The sequence below is a fragment of the Tachypleus tridentatus genome, chromosome 11 (genome assembly GCF_004210375.1).
Source record: "Tachypleus tridentatus isolate NWPU-2018 chromosome 11, ASM421037v1, whole genome shotgun sequence".
Lineage (NCBI taxonomy): Eukaryota > Metazoa > Arthropoda > Merostomata > Xiphosura > Limulidae > Tachypleus > Tachypleus tridentatus.
Window position 1 is genome coordinate 33,906,465 of NC_134835.1, and position 21,918 is coordinate 33,928,382.

Below are 21,918 nucleotides of genomic sequence, written 5' to 3' on the forward strand. Positions count from 1 at the left end.
TTAACAAACACTGTATTCAGTATGTATTTCAAGGAAATACAAAATACGGTATTTTCTGATTTATGTTTGTTTGTTTTTTGAATTTCGCGCAAAGCTACTCGAGGGCTATCTGCGCTAGCCGTCCCAAATTTAGCAGTGTACAACTAGAGGGAAGGCAGCTAGTCATCACCACCCACCGCCAACTCTTGAGCTACTTTTTATCAACGAATAGTGAGATTGACCGTACATTATAACAACCCCACGGCTGAAAGGGCGAGAAAAATACGCTCTGCATTTTGTGAGTATGGATGCGTTATAGGGATAATAGTCATATTCTATTTGGTGGTGGTACTGTTAACTAGCTGCTACCCCTCTGGTCTGTTAGTTCAAAATTATGAAGAGCTGTGAGAAGATAGCGCTTTTATATATATTTTTTAGGAACATTGAGAGAAACAAAATACACTTAATGGTTTGCTTGTTCGCAATTAAGCACAAAGCTAAACAGAGGGCTATTTGTGCTCTGCCCACCACAGGTATCGAAACCCAATTTCTAGCGTTGTAAATCTGCTGACGTAACGTTGTGCCACTGAAAGACCACTTAACGTAATTTCACGCGTCTTCTCTCGAGAACATTCTGTACGTATTTTGGTGTGATTAAAATCTGGCAAGCGTAAAACGGTGGACGCGGGTGTTATAATCCACTAGAATAGTAAAGGCCAATATTACCAGTATATGATAGTACGTCTCGTACAAAACTTGGTGTGTTTGAATGTGCTTACTGTTTTCAAACCCGTACTGCTACCACTGTTGTATACGTAACTTTACCGTGCGAAAATAAGTTTAAGAGTTACATTTCGTTCTATCTTTTTCCTACACCCTTTAGAGAATAGTCCGACTCATCTTTATATACGTAGAAAGAAATGGGCAACGGTGCAAATATTACTGTAGATATCTTAGCACTGAATACGTTCTTGGAACTATTGGAGATGAGTTGCTGATTCGCTTACCCTGAGTATACAGGCCGGTCTTTTATGAACCAAACTGCCAAGGTGTGCAACGTATCAGAATAACCAACAGCGATTACCTACTACTATTAAAGATGTCCATTTATTTGCAAGAGGTCTCACTTTGAACTACATATAGCTATTTCGTAATAGGCTGTTTTACTTTATCTAAGAGATGTCCTCACAACCTGCTGTGGTTAATCTGACAGACTTCTTCGCACCCTGCTTTAGTTTATGTGATGGATTTCCACACAGCCTGCTTTATCTGATGGATTTATTCATACATTGCTTTAGTTTACCTGATGAATTTCCACAGGAACGCTAAGGTCTAATTAGAAACCGCCTGGAGTACCTCAAAGTGACACATGAAACAATGCTGTGTTAAACCGCTACACGTAATATTAGGCGTGATTTACTAGAAAATGAATAACATTATAACTGTGATTTCTGCTGCATTACTATAAATTCCAATTATCACTTCAATGTTTTGAGAAACGTAAATTGTATATTACTAGCAATATATAAATGTGTGCGTGTGCGCGCAGGTATATAACTGCATGCATGGATTATATAGGCTTAGTAGAAGACATATCTTCGGCAGAATATTATGTGTTAAGCAGTATGTTTATTTAGCAAGATAGTTTATAAAACTGGACAATAGTTTAAACATACTTGACTGTAAATTATACGTATTTGACAGTACGTTCTTAGCAGGTCATAAGTATTTGGAAGTGGATTACATGAAGAGAAATATATATATATATTATAAATACTTGTAACGGTATGACACGGATATCTTGCTCAAATATCGAAAAACATAAACCTTCATCTCATATCACACGGTTCTAGACTTACGTTGTTCCTTTTTCTGTTCAGTCGTTTAATTTGAACTTTAACTTTAAAACCCGATAAACAAATTCAGCTTTACTCATCTCCGGCAGCCACTTCATGAAAACAAAATAAACATCTTTATTTGATAGGAATATAAAAAGAGACAAATTACAGGATATTCCATATCAGTCACGATTTCCACTTTGGCCTCTTTAATTAGCGTCTCTTGTTCAGTACTTTTCGAAAGGATTGCCTTAGGGCTTTTACAAAACACAATGTTACTTAACAAAGAGGTGAATCACAGGCTAATATTGATTACCTTGCATTTCATTTACGTCGCTTGATGTCGCCAGAAATGGTTTGGTGCTCTTTATCTACGTCACAACGGCTACAGCTGGTGGGCGTAAGATTAAAAAGAAAACGGAAGAAGTAGCCCTGAAAACTCGAAGTTTTCCTTTTCTTAAATTGTAATGAAACGGGTGTAATCTATATAGCCATGTGACAGTGCTATTGATTTTGCCGCTATACAAACAAGGGTTACGAACATTTAGTTTCCTTGTGTTTACTAACAACGCTTTTCCAGCCTTGCCAGTGGCTGCTAAACAAACAGCGTGCAGTTCGGCTTTGCCTCCAGTCTCCTCGATGTCCCACGAAACGCTAAGGCGCAGTCTCAACAGGAGCTGCGAGATTTTGAGACAAACCAGACTCGACGTCATCTGCGGGCAAACCAGGCGGAAGAATGGGGGGAAGACAGGGAACGCATAAGTGATAAATAGACCACGGACAGGCACTAGACTGTTCAATTTTCCCAGAACCTGTACAAAAGTATCTCTGAGATGTTCCACGACATGGTATTGTAGGGAAACGGGAAGAGCTTAAATTTTAAAATGGTCTAGCTGTGAAAGTTAAACCTGTTTCAATTTAGGGTCGAAGTCCAGCTGGTCGTCGTTAACTGTAAAGGATCACCTTGAATCAAGAAGATTTCGTAATCATGTGATCACACGATGAAAGACACTTGCGCTTGTTTTATTTATGTTTTACACGATCTTTTAAACAAATATAAGGCATTACTGTATTAATCATTTACAAGTGTTTCACGAAACTTATATATTTGGATACGTGGCATGAAGGCAATATAAATATATTTCATTATTTTAATTATTGTTTGTTTGTTTGAAATTAAGCACAAAGCTACACAACGGGATATCTGTGCTCTGCCTACTATGGGTATTGAAACCCAGATTCTAGCGCTGTAAATCCGCAGACTACTGCCGTGCCACTGGGCGGAGCTTCTTTTAATTAAATACTTTAAGTTGCATAACACATCACATGCAATCAAACTGACCAATCATTGATCATAGTAATTCACATGCTCAATAAAAATTACGAAGTGTTCCGTTCGAGTGCTAAAGTACAAGTTGTTAATAACACACTTGAAAAAAACACAGAATATGAAATATCACTAAACGTACAAAAATAGTGAAATATATTTTTCAAACGTGTTCAAAATTGGTAAAACAAACGAAGGGTTTTTGCACTATACGTTGCAAATAAAGTTTTTGTCATAGACTCGTGTTTTACCAAATTTGAACACTTGTTTTCGTTATTTCGATAATGCACTTGAAACAGTCTTTCAGGACTCAGTTATGGATATGAACAAGAATGAGAAACGATCACTACAGACTTTGTAAACAAAGAAAATCTCCTGTATTAGGAGAAGTATTTATTTAATAAGGTACCAACCACCTAATGGTTCAGTCATGCACCTTGGTTTGTTTGTTACCAGAGGTTTGAATAATAATGACGTAGCAGTCCCTGCAATATTTTGTTTGTTTTTGAATTTCGCACAAAGCTACTCGAGGGCTATCTGTGCTAGCCGTCCCTAATTTAGCAGTGTAAGACTAGAGGGAAGGCAACTAGTCATCACCACCCACCGCCAACTCTTGGGCTACTCTTTTACCAACGAATAGTGGGATTGACCGTCCCATTATAACGCCCTCACGGCTAAAAGGGCGAGCATGTTTGACGCGACGGGGATGCGAACCCGCGACCCTCAGATTACGAGTCGCACGCCTAAACGCGCTTGGCCATGCCGGGCCTCAATATTTTGTTATTCGATGTCTTTAAAAAACAAATCAATCAACAGGCGAATGAATATTGGTCAAAATAAAATATTTTCTGTAACTTTAAGTTACTGTCGTTTTGGGTTTTATATTTTCCGTGATGGAAGAACCGTGTGGTTTAAAAGCTAAATTATTTTCTGAACGCTTTTGTTATTTTATTTTTGTTAAAAGGCCCTTGTTTGTAATTAAGATGACATAAACGATAATTCGATAAAAAAATCAAACTATTCGACGTTCATTAAAGTTGCATTTCGAGACGAACAACTAGCATCTAGCTCGTGTTTGAAAAGAATGACCTCTAATATACGCTGCATCCGAACAAAAACCAAGCTTACAACACTGATGACAACTTAGAGACACCATTATAATTACATCTTAACGTCAAACATCACGCACATATTGTATTGCTATCATTCTCACAGATTGCGCCTTGAAATAGAAAAGTTCGCGCAGATCGTGTATGAAAACAAGCTAAAGGAAGCTACACAGGACGACCAACATCTATCGTCGTGTAAAAAGAAGACGACAGAAACACACGCGCATATTTATGTACATCGTAATAGAAAGGACGACTGACGCGTAGATGGCACGCGCGCACAAAATGTACGATTAAACCTAAGTGTTTAAATTATACAAATACTTTACACACAAAAAAGCAACAGCTAGTACCTGACTCGTGTAAATATTGTTTTCTTGAACATTATAAGAAAGATCACATATTTGTGTGAGACAGTCTACAGTATGTTCCCCCCCTCACGTAATCGAACATGGAGAACCAAATTGCGTCATTCTGCGTCATACTTTACGTCGCTGACCCCAATGCTGAACACGTTATCGCATCGATCTCTCTGTACTTACAGATCTCTCGACACTAAATAAAATTCATCAGATGACCTGTCATCAAGTCTGCGAGTTTTCATTTCAAATTGTTAAGAAAATATCTTCAGTTAGTCCTAACGAAACGAGTTCTAAAGATTGAAACAAGAGTCAACTCTGTCCTCTCATTCACGAACAGTGTTTTGTGATCACTATTGTTATCAAAACGCAAAATTCATTCCGTATCTTCGCGACTAAAATTCGACCGTTTCTTGAGTTGAGAAGTTCGTTGTCCACACTCGATTTTGTTCTGTCATATTTTATAACATAGTTTCAAGAATCTGTATACCATTGACGGTGCATGAACAGAACAAGTAAAGAAGTCGTCTGTCATTTCTTTAATCCTATTTTATTATTAGCACTAGGCCTAATGGTTAGGGCTCTCGACTCGCAATCTGCAACTCGTGGCTTCGAAACCTCATTACTGAACACGCTCGCTCTTTCAGCTCTGAGGGCGTTATAATGTGACGATCAGACCCACAATTCATTGGGGTAACTCAAGAGTTGGTGGTGGGTGGTGTTGACTTCTTTAGTCTATCACTTGTAATGTGAGAACGGTCCTCGAGTAGTTTTGAGCGAAATGCAAATCAGACCAATTACCATCACTGGTTATATATTTTTTTTTCATTTGTTTTGTTATGTTTTATTATCAGTTTAATAAATTAATTTAGGACTAACCAAACTCTCGTAAGCAGATTTATTTCTGGGATTAAGGCAGAAAATATTGATAACAGCGAGAACACCCAAACAGTGGATCAGTAATGATTGATCATTTTGGATATTTACACATATATTTTCGATCCCTAATTTTAAGCAGGCATCTAATCAACAGCGTCCTCCGCCAACTCTTGTCTGGCTAAAAAATGAGATTTGACGGTGATTCGAATAATGTACAAATGCCTTTACAGTGCAGGCCCCCCCTCTCTCAGTGGCATGTCTACCGACTTACATTGCTAGAAACCAGCTTTGTACATAAAAAGAAACAAACAAACCAAAGTGCATAGCGTAATTATTTTGTTATTTTTTTAAGGGTGATGGGACAAAAACCATAGATCTTCGGATCCACAACTCGGCATTTTTACCACTAGATCATTGAACTGTGTGCTCTAATAGTCGTAAGTGTTGGTTTCGTAATACACTTATACCGCTGTATTAATTGAACTACATTACTTACTGGTTCGTTTATAATTCCCGTTTTTATCGGTGGCTTGCTTTGATCAAAGGTTAGTGATTACAAATACAATGAGGTTCTTGTCCGTTTGATTTAAATAAAGTAAAGCTACACACAACTGGATATTTATGCTCTGTCTACCATGAGGAATCGAACACCGGGTTTTTAAGTTAGAAGTCTATGAACTTGTCGGTGGTCCACTGAGGGACAATAGAGTTGGTTTGCTTTCTTTATGAGGAGAAATGGAGAACACAGAAAAAATTCGTAACCAACATATGATTAAATACATAAATATGTAACGTATAAGTGAGCATAACGTTAACTTAAATTACTATATAGTCAGTTCAGAAGGACTCAAAAACTGCATACATATTAGGCCTGGCATGGCCAAGCGCGTGACGCGTGCGACTCGTAATCCGAGGGTCGCGGGTTCGCGCCCGCGTCGCGCTAAACATGCTCGCCCTCCCACCCGTGGGGGTGTATAGTGTGACGGTCAATCCCACTATTCGTTAGTAAAAAAGTAGCCCAAGAGTTGGCGGTGGGTGATGATGACTAGCTGCCTTCCCTCTAGTCTTACACGGCTAGCGCAGATAGCCCTCGAGTAGCTTTGTGCGAAATTCCCAAACAAACAAATCATATGCATTATATATATATATATATATATACCACCATTATAAAAAACTTTAACTGTATGTTTTTTTAGGTTTGCTGACCCAAGCTGTACTGAAGAGCCTTGAAACTGTAGTCCACGATACAAGGTGTGGTATATGAATCAGAAAAAGCGATAAAGTCTCTACGTCACAGATTATATTATTTACTTTACTTTTGGTGAATAAGAAATATCTACTATAAAGTCATAAGTACCCACTTCTAAGTACTTTCAAATATATTGGTGTTTTCAATAAAATAAATAAAAAACGTGACGAACTCTATTGGTAGTCACAGCCAGTTTTACCGACCCAAACCCTACAACATAACGTGAGTTTGTTTTTGAATTTCGCGCAAAGCTACTCCAGGGCTATCTGCGTTAGCCACCCCTCATTTAGCAGTGTAAAACTAGAGGGAAGGTAGCTAGTCATCACCACCACCCGCTGGCTCTTGGACTACTCTTTTACCAACGAATAGTGGGATTGACCGTTACATTATAACGTCCTCATGGCTGAACCTCATGGAGCCAATGCCTTAACACGCTTGACCATGCCGGGCCCCATAAGGTTAGTATGTAAGAAAGCATTATAAATTATTGGCATATCTTATGCTGTCATTGTCGTAAATATCACAATCATATTAGATTTTCAATTAAATGTGATGTCATTTATTCATTGTGACATTTGATATGTGTTCATGTTTTGTAAACAATGCAAGCAAATAATTTTTTTCTGTAATTACTATTTTTATGTTATAAAGATTCTGCAAGTGAATGTATATTATATATATATATATATATGTAATATTTTCGTACGCGTACAGCAATATGTTACACCGAATGGTGTTATTTATATATATTTCGAGACATTCGGTTTACTGGCACGTAAAACATCCTGCTCATTTATGTGAAACAAATAATATTGATATTAAACGTTAAATACGTGGAATTTCTTACATTAAAACAGCACACTGTTCAGTTACGATCTTCCTTCTTAAAATATTTAAATACGGCCCCTCCGATATCTCGACGTTAAGCTTGAGGGCTTCCAACACTATAGTTCTGGGTTCGATCCTCACGTTTAACACACACAATTAAAGCTCAATTTGTAGTTGTAAAGACAATTTAAGTATTCTAGAAAACAAAGTAATCAAATAAAAGAAACATCCATGTGCGCACACGTATTTGCGCATTACATTTTATTAGCCTTCGACTCTGATGTTTGTATGTATCTCTGTATATGTACATAAAATTCTTCCGTAATCCTTATGATTTCTTTTCTCTTTTTTTCGAGGCCAAGCATTCCGAAGCACGGAAATATATGGAACAAACATCTTTATCAGATAGTGTATATGGTTACTCAGAACGACTCGGTTGGTATTAACACTTTTACTGATAAAGCAGAGAACAACAGTCTTTGTTAACCTGAAGATGGCCTAGGAAGGTCAAAAAATTGTCAAAAATTTATTACTAAAACTTTTAATACCAATACCAGCCATTCTGAGATACAATGTTATATTTCAAGTGGGTCTGTCGTTATCAAGAAGTCGATACGGCTCAACTACAATTCTGATTGTAAATTTTAAATTTGATCAGAAATAACGGCCCAACTCATAATAATTTAATTTTATATCGCTCTAACTAGCTCATTATGAGTTTATCTCCCGGTAGGACAGCGGTGAGTCTGTGGATTTACAACGCTATAATCTGGGGTTCGATTCCGCACGATTGGACACAGCAGATAGCCCAAGATGGGGCTTTGCTATAAAACAAACAACAACAAACATTATTGGTTTCTACTATTTCAGTAAAAATAAAATAAAAGACTTCAACATCGAAGTTTAACTTCACTTACTCTGACACTGCTTCACTCAGTGAAACTAAAAGGCTTCATCGTACCAGCTGAGCCATAACACAGACAGTAATATGGATATTTTCATATCAAGCGTACGAAAATACCTTCGAATCAGTTAAGGACAATTTCACACAGTTTCGCCACCTACTTCTATAATGCTCCCTCTATATTAATTATTGATACGGTGTTTCAAACGTGCTCTTAAGTAAACACATTGCCTAAAGAAGTCACATGTCAAGTTTATACCGCTGGTTTTGGAGTTACCAATAGTAGTACTGTTACAAAAACGTACACAAACCACAAACCTTATCTCAGCGGAAACCATTAATAATTACAAGGGATTTTAATTGTAATAAATCAGTTGGTAGTTCGTCTTTGGGAATCATTGTGATTGGTTGCATACATAAAAACAAACCAGTTCATCTCAGCGATGTATAAACCTTACCGTTTTTCTTGCGAGGCTTAGCTTGTTTCCTTCTTGAAGTTTTGTACCTGTACACGTGTTCCGCCATCGTATCATGCTGATTTAATTACATCGTTTTATCCTTTGTATTACCAAACGAACGTGTTCATGACTTTTGTATAGCACTACTGCTAAATTAAACGAACTGTGGTTAAAAGAGGAGACGGTTCTAGTGCAGGTCTTATCACCGTACACCATTTCTCGCACAAGCCGTGTAAGGTAAACTCCAGTATCAGTCCCGACGAGATGACCGTGCCGTAATCAATGACTTTCCACGTGAGAGGACTTTCTATTGGTTGGAAAAGTTCCCTGTGATTGGACATTAGCTTCATACCTATCAGGTTGCTCCGCCTAACCTCAGAAGATGAATCGGTACATATTCCACGAACTTATTTAAGACACTGTTTACCGAATGGGTATTCTTTTCAGAAAGCAAAAAAAGTTCACGGTTCACATTTAACATGGATAAGTTTCCACCAGTTACGCTATAACAGCTGATACATTGTGCAGCTTACTTATTGGTAAGAGTATGTGACACTTAGTAACGAAGAAAACGAACGTGCAAAAACTATAGTTTCGAATTGTATGTCAAGTTTGTTTATTTGTTTTAAAAATAAACAGTCGTGATTCAAAGGAAACGACGATTTCGATTTAACATTTGTGAAACAATCCATGTTCGTTTGGTTGGTTTTTGTTTTTTTTTTAATTTTGCGCAAAGCTACACGAGGCCTATCTGCGCTACCCGTCCCTAATTTAGCAGTGTAAGGCGAGAGGGAAGGCAGCGAGCTAGTCACACTACCTACCGCCAACTCTTGAGCTACTCTTTTACCAACGATTAGTGGGATTGATCGTAACGTTATAACGCCCCCACGTCTGAAAGGAAGAGCATATTTGACGGGACGGGGATTCGAACCTACGACCCTCGGATTGCGATTCGAGAGCCTCAACCACCTGGCCATGCCGGACATAAAAATCCATGTACCGGACCTTGTTTCCTAACATTCAACTGACTCAGACGACCTTGTTTCCTAACATTCAACTGACTCAGACTTTCTTATGTTTTAACGACTAAGCTACTCTCTCACTGTTGTGAGACTTAATATTTTCTTCTGCACTAAAACGAATTGGTCATTGACTTTGAGTTATTCGTTAAGGAATTGAAATATGTGAATGTTTTATGTTATTTTAACATAGGTAGGAAAGATATTCTAAAGAGTTTCAAACTCTAGACTATGGATAACAGAAATAACCGTTATTACCTGCAGTTTACTAAAGTTAACGATTTATCTACCGTTAGATAGACTTAGAATCGAATTTGATAAACATAAAACAACAGTATTTTTTATGCACAGCAAAAATAATAGAACACTTTAGTTAAACTTCTAACAAAGTGTATCCATAAACTCGTTTTTTATCTTTAAATACCAATTTCTCTATGGGTTGTGATACCTACTAAAACACTCTCGAATTAAATTAGAAACCATGTTTTAACCGATTTAGATCACATGACTCAAATAGTTGTTTTTTGTTTTGTTTTTTTGTGTGTTTTTTTAATTTCGCGCAAAGCTACTCGAGGGCTATCTGCGCTAGCCGTCCCTAATTTAGCAGTGTAAGACTAGAGGAAAGGCAGCTAGTCATCACCACCCACCGCCAACTCTTGGGCTAGCCAACGAATAGTGGGATTGACCTTCACATTATAACGCCCCCACGGCTGAAAGGGCGAGCATGTTTGGTGCTACCGCGATTCGAACCCGCGACCCTCGGATTACGAGTCGAACGCCTTAACACGCTTGGCCATATGCCGGGCCTAACTCAAATGTCAAACAGGAAAACTAACGCTAAGTGAATGACATATGGCAATTGAAACTGAAATAACCCGAAGCTAAAACTAATATGAGCATTATATTTGAATTAAAACAAGTACACAAAAAATATCACCTTCACTAAATGAAACAAGCAATGATAAATTGTTAAAATAGCAGCAGTATTACGTACAATATACTGAATAACAAACACCTCGGTGGCTCAGGTGTACAGGTAGGCTTACGACTCTGAGTATTAAACTTCGATACCGTCGCTGGCGGAGTACAAATCGCTCATTGTGTAACTTTGTGTTTAAAAACAAAACGTGACACATAATTTACGATAATGATATAACAAGAAGAATAGAATTTGTACGAGTGTCTCACTTAAGTCATACGCATGCGCCTTACTGAGTGTTTATATCAAAAAAAGAGCTAGTTGAAACGATTAACTTTTTATTTTTCGTGAGAAATGGGTCTAGAAAAAGAGCAAACATTTAAAAAGGAGAATTACCATTCCTTCTGTGTGTCGGTGCAAGATATAAAATAAAAAAGAAGGAAATCGTGTCATTCAGTTTCGTTTCAATGATGCTTGCAATGGAACCTAAATTTCAAATATGAAATAAATTATATTTATTGATCGATAGATGGCAGCACATGTGAAAGTAGTCTTTTGATTTGGTTTATTTTTTAAATGCAAAGTTACACAATGAACTGTTTGTGCTCTGCTCAACACGAGTATGAAAACATAAGTTTTAGCGTTGTAAACATCCAGATTTACTGCTGTGTCACCGGGGGGCGTATTAATAGTCAAACTGTATTTATTCACTATTTTTCTGAATTTCCACCTGCCGAGATTCAAAACCGCGACTCATCTCGCCTTTATAAAGAAAGTTAACTTACTCTTAAAACTTTGCATTTCCATTTTAAATGCAGTAGTTTTTAATGACATGTTCTTTCAGGACTTCTGAAATCTGCTAATTTACATTTGAAGACCGGAATCTGTTTATTATCATTTCTTGGTTTCAAGTGCCAGTTTTAAGTGTTTTGACTGTAGAACTTTCAAGAGCGACGTGTCCTTAAACTGTTTTGGGAGATAACAAAAAAAATGAAAACCGATTGGCATAGAAGAGTCCTGTCAAATTTTGTCTCCAGCGATAAATGAAATCATTAAAACCGAAACGCGATATAACTTAGTTGGTCGACACATCTGCTACAAGTGCTGTAATCAGAATTCCGACAGTTTACAGTTTTTATTTTATTAGAAGAAACATTTCGATTTCGCAAGAAATGGTTATTTAAAGTTAACAACGCCTCTGTGCACATACTTCGTTATAAAATTCAATGGAGATAATACTTTTTTATCATTTGAGTTTAAAGAACACGGTTATTTTAAATTTATCTTTTTCTTTATAACAGTAGAGAAACGGGTATGTAATTAAGCAAAGTTTGTAGATTTGTAGTTATGTCGCTTGGTTCTGTTTAGAAATAAAGATGTAATCGCAACTTCCATTCTTTTTCCCAAATAACACAAAACTATTTTTGATACACTGTTTAGGCATAGTATTCATGATGAAACTTTGTGGAATGGGCGGCAACTGCCTGTTGTGGAGACCCAAGTATAGAGGACAATGTTTCAAAAGTCTTCTGCCTTTTGTCTTCAAGTCCATTCTCCAAATTTTCAACACAAAACCACATTTTATTTGTGAATGTCGAAATAACGAAGTCGTTTAATTGTCTAATAAAGTATTATTATTAATTTTATTTAATTACACTTTTCCTTAAGCCTAAGAACAGTAGAGAATGTGAAATAGTAGCTCATCTATTAAAGACTTAATATACGTAAGTATTTCCGAAGCAGTTTAAGAAAAAACAGAAACATCAAAGAGAAGTAATTATATATTAAACCAAGAGATGGCACTACTGTAGTCTATTTTCCGTTTTCAGAAATAAGTATCACATTAATGTTTCATTACAGAAATCTCATTTTGCACAGACGACAATTATTATTAAGGAAATTAAAGGCGAGTTTATTACAAAAGAGGGATTGTGGTGTGCAAGATGCTCTATTTTTGTATTGAATTGTTCATTGTCATTTTTCTAAGCAAACAGTATAAGTTATAATGTATATAATTATTATATTAGTACCGTCTGTTGTGTGTTCATGTAACTACTTCGCAGGGTATGGATGGATCCTTACCGATATTGGTGTGTAGATTCACTGGACCCACATGAAGATACATACAAATTTTCCATTTTGAGGCTTTTTATGGGCGTTTTCTGCCACTACTTCGCTCCCTGTCGATGGATCTTTATCAAATTTGGCATGAAGGTTTGATGGGTCCATGTGGAGGTACATGCAAATCTGTGGTTTCACCTTTTGTGGTTTACAGCTTTTATAACCCTCCGCTAGTACAGCGGTATGTCTACGGATTTACAATGTTAAAATCAGGGGTTCGATTCCCTTCGGTGGGCTCAACAGATAGCCCAATGTAGATTTGCTATAAGAAAACACACAGGTGGCCCGGCATGGCCAAGCTTGTTTGTTTGTTTTTTGAATTTCGCACAAAGCTACTCGAGGGCTATCTGTGCTAGCCCTCCCTAATTTAGCAGTGTAAGACGAGAGGGAAGGCAGCTAGTCATCACCACCCACTGGCAACTCTTGAGCTACTCTTTTACTACCCAATAGTGGGATTGACCGTCACATTATAACGCCCCCACGGCTGAAAGGGCGAGCATGTTCGACGCGACCGGGATGCGAACCCGCGACCCTTAGATTACGAGTCGCACGCCTCAACACGCTTGGCCATGCCGGGCCACTTGGGAACAGAGGTAGAAAAAAAAAACGGAATAAGTTAGACGATAGATATACAATTGCACGACACATGTTCGCAAAGATGACTGATAACAAAGGAATGAGATGGTTTATTTGTTGATAGGTGACACACATAGAAGCACAGAACTTTCGTAAAACCGTCAACACTTTGAAAACATTCATACCTTCTGAATCATGGTCAGGGGGTGAAGGCGTTGGACTCGTAATCTGAGGGTCGCGGGTTCGAATCCCCGTCGCACCACACATGATGGCCCTTTAAGCGTTACAATGTGACACTCAATCCCATTATTCGTTGGTAAAAGAGTAGCCTAAGAGTTGGCGGTGGGTGGTAATGACTAGCTGCCTTCCCTCTAGTCTTACACTGCTAAATTAGGGACGGCTCGGGCAGATAGCCCTCGTGTAGCTTTGCGCAAAATTCGAAACAAACCAAACCCACGTAAAGTTTAGAATTTGTAGGGTCGTACTTATAAAAATCAATAAAGTTCCATTGAGAATGGAATTAATGTCCCTAATCTATAAATAAACACATATATCCTCCATTTCTCCCACTGTTGAGTTTTGTCGAATTTTGTCAAAAATTTCTTAGACGTGAAATTTAAGTTCTTGGAATGTTTTAATATAAAACACATAACACTGTTGTTTCAAACATCTTGCAAGCATCTTGTTATTTTATTGTGAGTACCCCTACAAATGAATCGATTATATACTGAATTACATAGTAAAAACAAACATTTTTCACACATAAAGACTACAGAAATGATGCAGACGATTATTATAAAACAAGACTGTAGGGTTGAGCAAGAATGGGAACAAAGCTTATGACACGAATATCTCATATTATGATATTAATACACCCCATACAGCTTTGTACATCATGCAGTCGAACACAATCTTCATCATGACGTTGAACACTTGATGTAGATTATTAATCCTCTACACGTAGCATAACCAGCATTCGGACTAGTGAAATCGACAGCGTCCGGCATGACACTCCAGGAATGCGCAACACCTGGGGTCTTTAGTGTTCTTGCACTAAAAAGAAAAACAAACAATGAGTAAACAAATTATAATACCATTCATAAAGGCCTACGACTTGGTAAAAAAATAGCCCAAGAGTTGACGGTGGGTAGTGATGACTAGCTGTCTCCCCTCTTCACTGCTAAATTAGGGACAGCTGGAGTAGACAGCCCTCGAGTAGCTTTGCGCGAAATTTAAAAACAAAGAATGAATCGACAGTTTTCAAGATCCAAAAATTGCTGGAAAATTAAGACAAGAGTTGTTTTTCTTTTATTATTAGCATAATATTATTTTGTTTCACATCTGAACCATCTGAAGTTACAGAACATTGACAGAACCGATTTACTGAACCACAGATAATACTTGTTAATCAGTTTGCAATTAATCTTTATTTATATAGCAGGAGTTTTGAAATATTTGAATATTTAGAAACTCATTTACGGAGCGTAATATGACAAAATCAAAAGTAGCTTTGGAAGTTAGATAAAAAAATCAAACAAAAGCATCACGATTATTTTCGAACAACGAAATTGTGAGAAAATTATTTGGTGTGGCTTTAAAGAATAATTTACATTTTTTGAGAGGGCGTCCACAAGTAGTTATAGTCCAAAATTCAGAAAATATTATTGGTTAATTTACCTGGCATGACCAGGTGGGTTAAGGGGTTCGACTCATTATCTGAGGGTCGCGGGTTCGAATCCCCGTCACATCAAACATGCTCGCCCTCTCAGCCGTGCAGGCGTTATAATGTGACGGTCAATCCCACTATTCGTTAGTAAAAGAGAAGTCCAAGAATTGGCGGTGGGTGATGAGGACTAGCTGCCTTCTCTCTAGTCTTACACTGCAAAATTAGGGACGGCTAGCGCAGATAGCCCTCGTATAGTTTTGCGCGAAATTCCAAAACACAAACAAACAATTTTGTCATCGTTTACTTAATTTTGTAAAAATAGAAAAATTAAACGTTTATTAACCGCAGCATAACGGCTCATAGAATGGTCCTGAGTTTTTGGAAGTACAAGCTTTTAACTCATAACTCTGCCATCTCTTGACAAATTTGAATAATAATTACAGTTTGGGAGTCAGGAAGTTAATCCCTTTCGTGTGATGTATTTGACCACGTCAAGTGGCCCGGCATGGCCAAGCGTGGTAAGGCGTTCGACTCCTAATCCGAGGGTCGCTGGTTCGAATCCCGGTCGCACCAAACATTCTTGCCCTTTCAGCCGTTGGGGCGTTATAATGTAATGGTCAATTTGTTGGTAAAAGAGTAGCCCAAGAGTTGGCGGTGGGTGGTGATGACTAGCTGCCTTCCCTTTAGTCTTACACTGCTAAATTAGGGACGGCTAGTGCAGATAGCCCTCGAGTAGCTTTGCGCGAAATTCAAAACAAACAGACCACGTCCAAGATGTGATAGTTAATCTATCCCAATCCTGTCTAAAAGAATTTCAGTTTGAAGGTAGGCTGGGAAAATTCTGAAATGTAATAAAATCGAATCGGGTATACACGAGTTTTAACGCTTGGTGGCGCACAAATAAACAACTAATGAAAAGGGAAAAAAAAGTTTCATAAACTAATCTGCACTAATTCTGGCTGAAAGTATTTCAAGATTCTCAGCCCTTGAGGATCATCTCTTTCTTGATGTTGTGTTTTGTTTTCGGTCTAGAAAACAACTGGTTGTTCAAAATTTACAAAAATAACCCAAAATGCCTCATTCTTTTTTTATCTAGAGCTGAACAGTTAGTCATTTGTACTGTGTCCAACGCACAAATCGAATCCTGAATTTTAGCTTTATAAATCATCAGTCTTTCTACTGAGCCAACAGAGGGCATTGCTAAAACACATTTGGAAAGCGATATCTTCAAGTTCAACGTTCTCTAGACAGAAGGGGCTAGCGACCAAGCGCAAGATTTTCTAATTGTTGATTTTGTTTTATTTTTACTTGTTTATTTTTTACAACCCTAATCTGCTTAAAACTTTTGAATTAATTTTTCTTTTTTTTCCCTACAAATCCTGCTTAGTAAGTTTATTTGTTTTTGAATTTCGCGCAAAGCTACTCGAGGGCTATCTGCGCTAGCCATCCCTAATTTAGTAGTGAAAGACAAGAGGGAAGGCAGCTAGTCGACACCACCACTGCCAATTCTTGGGCTATTCTTTTACCAACGAATAGCGGGATTAACCGTCACGTTATAACGCCATCCCTGATGAAAGGGCGAGCATGTTCGGTGTGACGGGGATACGAACCCGGGACCCTCGGACTACGCGTTTAGCGGTTTAATTAAGTGGCCCTGCTGGACAAATTAATAAGTAAACTAGATATTTGTTTCAAACAAACACAATAAGGCTTGGGTAGTTATTTGTTCATTTTACCATAACTCCATAGTGTTCAGAAATGCGTGGATAATGATAATGCTTATTTAGCAATGATGTCTACCACACTCACTTGCATACACTAAATCTGTGTCACGGACCAGTATAAGTAGTTTTCGTTATATAATACTTTTACTCCAAAATAAAGTAATAGAAGTACTCGAAAACTTACAGCCTGTCCTGCAGTTGCGCATTTGGTCTGTCCATTCACCCTTGATTCTTATAAGTGGACAAAAGTGACAACATCAGAATGACAATAGAAAGAACTGTGGAAAACAGCCTCATCTTTCGGTTATCTTTGTAAATACAACTAGAAATAATGTAAACAAAAATTAATAGAGACAGTCAAACTTACACACACACAAACAGATGTAAGTTTATTTCAACAAACGATACTCCTTTGTTTATTTCCAATTTCGCGCGAAGATACACGAGGGTTATCTGCACTATCTATCCCTAATTTATCAGTGTAAAACTATAGGGAAGACAGCTAACCGCCATCACCCGCCGCCAACTATTGAGCTGCTATTTTACCAATGAATACTGGGATTGGCCTCACATTATAACACCCCCACGCCTACAAGATCGAGCACGTTTGGTGTAACGAGAATTCGAACCAGCGACCCTCAGATTGCAAGTCGAATTGAATACCAGGCAAAGCTCTAAGCTGTTACTCTAATACGTTTTCCATAGAAGAGACAGCATGGTCTTTAAAAGTGGCATGAAATCACAGATATGAGAGTGTCCAAACTAGTTTGATTTCAGACTTCTGACAGTTCGTTAGGTTTAAGGTTTAATTGTTTTTCACTAATTTGTATATATAAATATATATATTATGAACCTTTAACTAACAAACCGAAAAATTTTGAACATGAGCAAGTTTGCTGAGAGATAGTTTTAAAAGTTTGAAGTGAGTTTACAAACAGCTAACCTAGGACCCTGCCTGACAAAGTGGTTAGGACGCTCGACTCATGACACTATGTAACAAAATTTTTACTTTTTCTTGTTCCTGGACAGAAAGTGTTATTTTCCAATTGTTTATGCCTAAAGTAAATGAAAAATATCTAATGTTCTCTCCAAACTTTGTTTTTATAACCCGGGAGCGTTTTACGAAAACATGATTGGAGACGATATTTGGGAGCTGATACGTGAAAGTGATTTACGTTACAGTCGCAAATCTCGAAAAACTACTCACTTCTAAACATTTTTCTTCGTTTTTGTATAACTTTAGCATAAATACATGTAAATCTTGATTCATATGTTGTTTTATACAGACCTTATGCAAATGAAAATGTGCAAATTTGCCCGTTTTTACATAGAAAATAGGTTAATTTCTAGATTTCATTATCCAGATCACAAAAGCAAAGTTTGAAGGGAATAATGGTCATTTTCTGTACTTTTACAACATAAGCAATTAAAAAATAACACATACTTATCCAGGAATAAAATTTATGTTACATAGTGTAATCTTTAACTGCTAAATTAGGCCCGGATAGTGCAAGTAGCCCTCGTGTAGCTTTGCTCGTAATTCAAAAACTAAACAAACAACAAACAGCTAACCTAGTTGTTCTATGTTACCTCTTCTCTTCTTCGGTTCTGTTTCTCTCGAGTGCTGGGATGACGAACTTAACGTCTTCAGTTTAAATAAAGTAGATCGTCTTCATAATTTACGATTCTACTGCACTGCCCCCAACGTCAGACAAATTAATTAGTTTATTCATATATTTTAAATTACCGAAAATATGTTTCCTACCATTACTTTTATAATCTGCCACATAAAATGAGAAATGCATGCGTCATGAAGTTCTTGAGTTTTATGTTGGTGTTTTGCATTTAACCATACAAAACTCATATAACTCAGTCTGTATTTTCATTTTTTGTATGATTGGCAACATTTTACGGTGATGACACCAGAGATTTTTAATCATTATGTTTACAAGTTGGAATACCCGTTCAACGGACGGGTGAAATAAAAACGCGTTTGTAGATATAAAATTGTGCTTTTATATACTTTGTTAATATAACAAACATTAAAAGTACAATAAAAATACGTAAACGTACCAATATCGAAAAGAAAGACGTACTGTTTTTAAAAGTTCTAACAGTAATGGTTATCTAGTTTATTCTAATACTAAGGAATATACAACAAAGGCAGTTTTTCTGAAATTATGTTGGGGAATTTCAACCCGTGACCTTTCTCATGTCATACTTTGTAACTGTGTTACATTTGGTGCTGACTGACCACGAAATATGGAAACGTATAAGGAACAGATACATACATATACTGATGTTTATTTATATAGAAGATGTATTATTGTGATAAATAAAACAAAATGATGTACATCCATCGCATTATAACTCCGTAAACACCGAATCTGCATGTGACCTTTTTACCTTCGTTTTGTTCCACTACACGCAGCATATTTTAGCTGCCCATTTTTTTTCTGTATATTCGAATGAAGAAAGTTAACGTTCTCCGTGACGGGAAACGGAGACGAAACTGGAAAATAGCGATTCCTATTGCAAATCTGCATGCACACAGGATAAAATTTTTGCGAAGTTGGGGGTTGCACATCACGTAATAAAAAGGTTTTTCCAGTATTATATAAGCAAGAGTTGTATGATATTGAAATATTTTTGCAAAAATATTACTGTTTCAGGAAGTACTAACGAAGACAAGTCTAGTGTATGTTGGTCTCATAGACAGAAGGTAAACTTCACGTTCATTTTACAAGCTAGTTTTGACTGATCTGAGTTTCAGATGACAGAATAATGTGATTAAAAGTGTTTTATTCGAAAACATGCATAGATTTTGACTTTCTCACCATCGTGTAATTTTGTATAGTTTGTGTTGTCAAATTAAAATAGTAGTTTAATAAAAAAAACACCAGTTGAATTCAAGGTAAATATAGCTGTCTAACGTTTCACTATTTATCATCTGTCAGTTTCGAAAGTTAAATTTAAAGTCTTATTTTTAATTTTGAAATATGGCTGAACTACCACTTCTCACCAAGTTGGAAAAATCTACACAGATAATGTTCCTGCGATAAATATACATACAATTAAACCAGCTCTTCAAAATTAATACTGACATCGAACAGCTCTACACATCTTTAACACCGGATTAATTTACTGTTTTATAAGATCATTTTTAAAGGAAATAGTATTTTGTCGGGAGTGTGGTTTGAACCCAGAACTTACTATTTATAAACGTATTTTCAGTAGAGAAATATTGCAGTCAGAGGTACAATCCTTAAAATAGATAACTTTTTAATTGTCAAGTCCATACAGTGCATAATAAATTTCCTAAGTATTAATATTATAGACAAATCCTTTCTTGACTGTTAAAATCCGAGGGTCGCGGGTTCGAATCCTGGTTGCACCAAACATGCTCGCCCTTTCAGCCGTGGAAGCGTTACAATGTAACGATCAATTCCACTATTCGTTGGTAAAAGAGTAGCCCAAGAGTTGCTGGTGGGTTGTGATGACTAGCTGCCTTCCCTCTAGTCTTACACTGCTAAATTAGGGACGGCTAGCACAGATAGCTTTGCGCGAAATTCAAAACAAACAAACAAACTGTTAAAACAATAATTTCTACAATAAAGAAATCCTTTGTCAATTGTCAAGGTTACAATCCCTATAATAGACAACTTCTTTTTTAAATTTCAATATTAGAACCCCTATAATATAGAACTTCTTTCTTAATTGTCAAAGCTACAATCCCTCATTTGAGAGTTTCGTCCATATATTTGTTCCACACTTCATGTTGTTTTTTTTCTAGTTTTATTACAAAAGATTAAGTGAGAAATGATAGTATTATGAAGATATGGCTTATTCAGGTGGTTACGACACTCGTCTGCAACTACTGGTTGCAGATTTGAATGCCTGTTACACCAAATGTACTCACTCTTTCAGCCGTGGAGGCGTTATAATGTATCACTCAATTCTATTATTCATTAGTAAAAGAGTAGCCCAAGAGTTGGCGATTGGTGGTGATGACTAGTTACCTTCCTCCTCTCTAGTCTTTCACAACTAAGTCAGGAACGGCTAGCGCAGACAGTCCTCATGTAGCTTTTCACGAAATTCCAAACAAGTTAGAGAGGCGAAGTGTTAGGCTTAACTTCTCTATTTGTCTTGCACATTTTCACTGATACGGCGAACGTAATTTTATTAAAAGTCAGTTTGATGCTTTTGTATGATTACAAACATTATTTAACATTTTGACAATGTTTTTTTAAACATGTAAATAAAATAAAAATAAAATAAATAAAATAAAAATATCATCAAAAAGAACAATCGGAAATATTTTATACCCTCGTCCTGGCGCTCAACGTGAAATTTCATCTTCAAAAACTCAGAAAATCTTTCTCCGAACTAGAACAAACGCTCGACATGGCTAGGTGGGTTAAGACTTTCGACTCGTAATCTGAGGATCGCGGGTTCGCATCCTCATCGTGCCAAACACGCTCGCCCTTCCAGCCGTCGGGGCGTTATAAATTTACGGTCAATCCCACTATTCGTTGGTAGGAGAGTAGCCCAAGAGTTGGCGATGGGTGGTGATGACTAGCTGCCTTCCCTCTAATCTCACACTGCTAAATTAGGAACGGCTAGCGCAGATAGCCCTTGTGTAGCTTTGCGCAAAATTATAAAGCAAACAAACAAACTAGAATAATCGACTGTTCGAATCCTTTTCTGTCGTGCAGTGAGTGATCTCAACCTTGAGATTGATAACAATTAACAGACATTAACCCTAAACCGTGAAAATGCATTATTTCACTGTTATGTATAAAGCTTTAAAGTGATCCCTCGTGCAGCTTTGCGCGAAATTCAAAAACAAACAAACAAAAAAGGCAACAAACATTTCTTCCCCCGTAGATCAGGTTACATATTTACGACGTTGAAATCCGGGGCTCGATTCCCCTCGCCTGAGGAAGCAAATACAGCTCACTGT

The 21,918-nt window shown here is 37.2% G+C and overlaps 1 protein-coding gene and 1 long non-coding RNA gene across 7 annotated transcripts in view; both read right to left on the reverse strand.

The window, feature by feature from the left end:
- The window catches only part of LOC143231894 (uncharacterized), a 137,931-nt gene extending 128,436 nt beyond the window's left edge, over positions 1-9,495 (reverse strand). For 3 of the 5 annotated variants that reach the window (XM_076466688.1, XM_076466684.1, XM_076466682.1), the window contains exon 1: positions 8,931-9,495. In XM_076466688.1, the coding sequence (XP_076322803.1) occupies positions 8,931-8,997 (67 nt within the window). In that variant the 5' untranslated portion in view covers positions 8,998-9,495. Of the gene's footprint in view, positions 1-8,925 lie in introns of all 5 variants that reach the window. The other 2 variants (XM_076466681.1, XM_076466676.1) reach the window with 2 other exon arrangements.
- Positions 9,496-14,225: 4,730 nt separating this feature from the next.
- On the reverse strand, positions 14,226-18,682 carry LOC143231895 (uncharacterized). 2 transcript variants are annotated; one of them, XR_013017276.1, is made up of 3 exons: positions 18,546-18,682; positions 17,140-17,277; positions 14,226-14,618 (listed from the first exon to the last, which is right to left on the reverse strand). It is a non-coding gene; the product is annotated as an uncharacterized LOC143231895 (long non-coding RNA). The 2 variants fall into 2 exon arrangements; XR_013017275.1 differs by having other exon boundaries at positions 18,528-18,679.
- Positions 18,683-21,918: the final 3,236 nt, after the last annotated feature.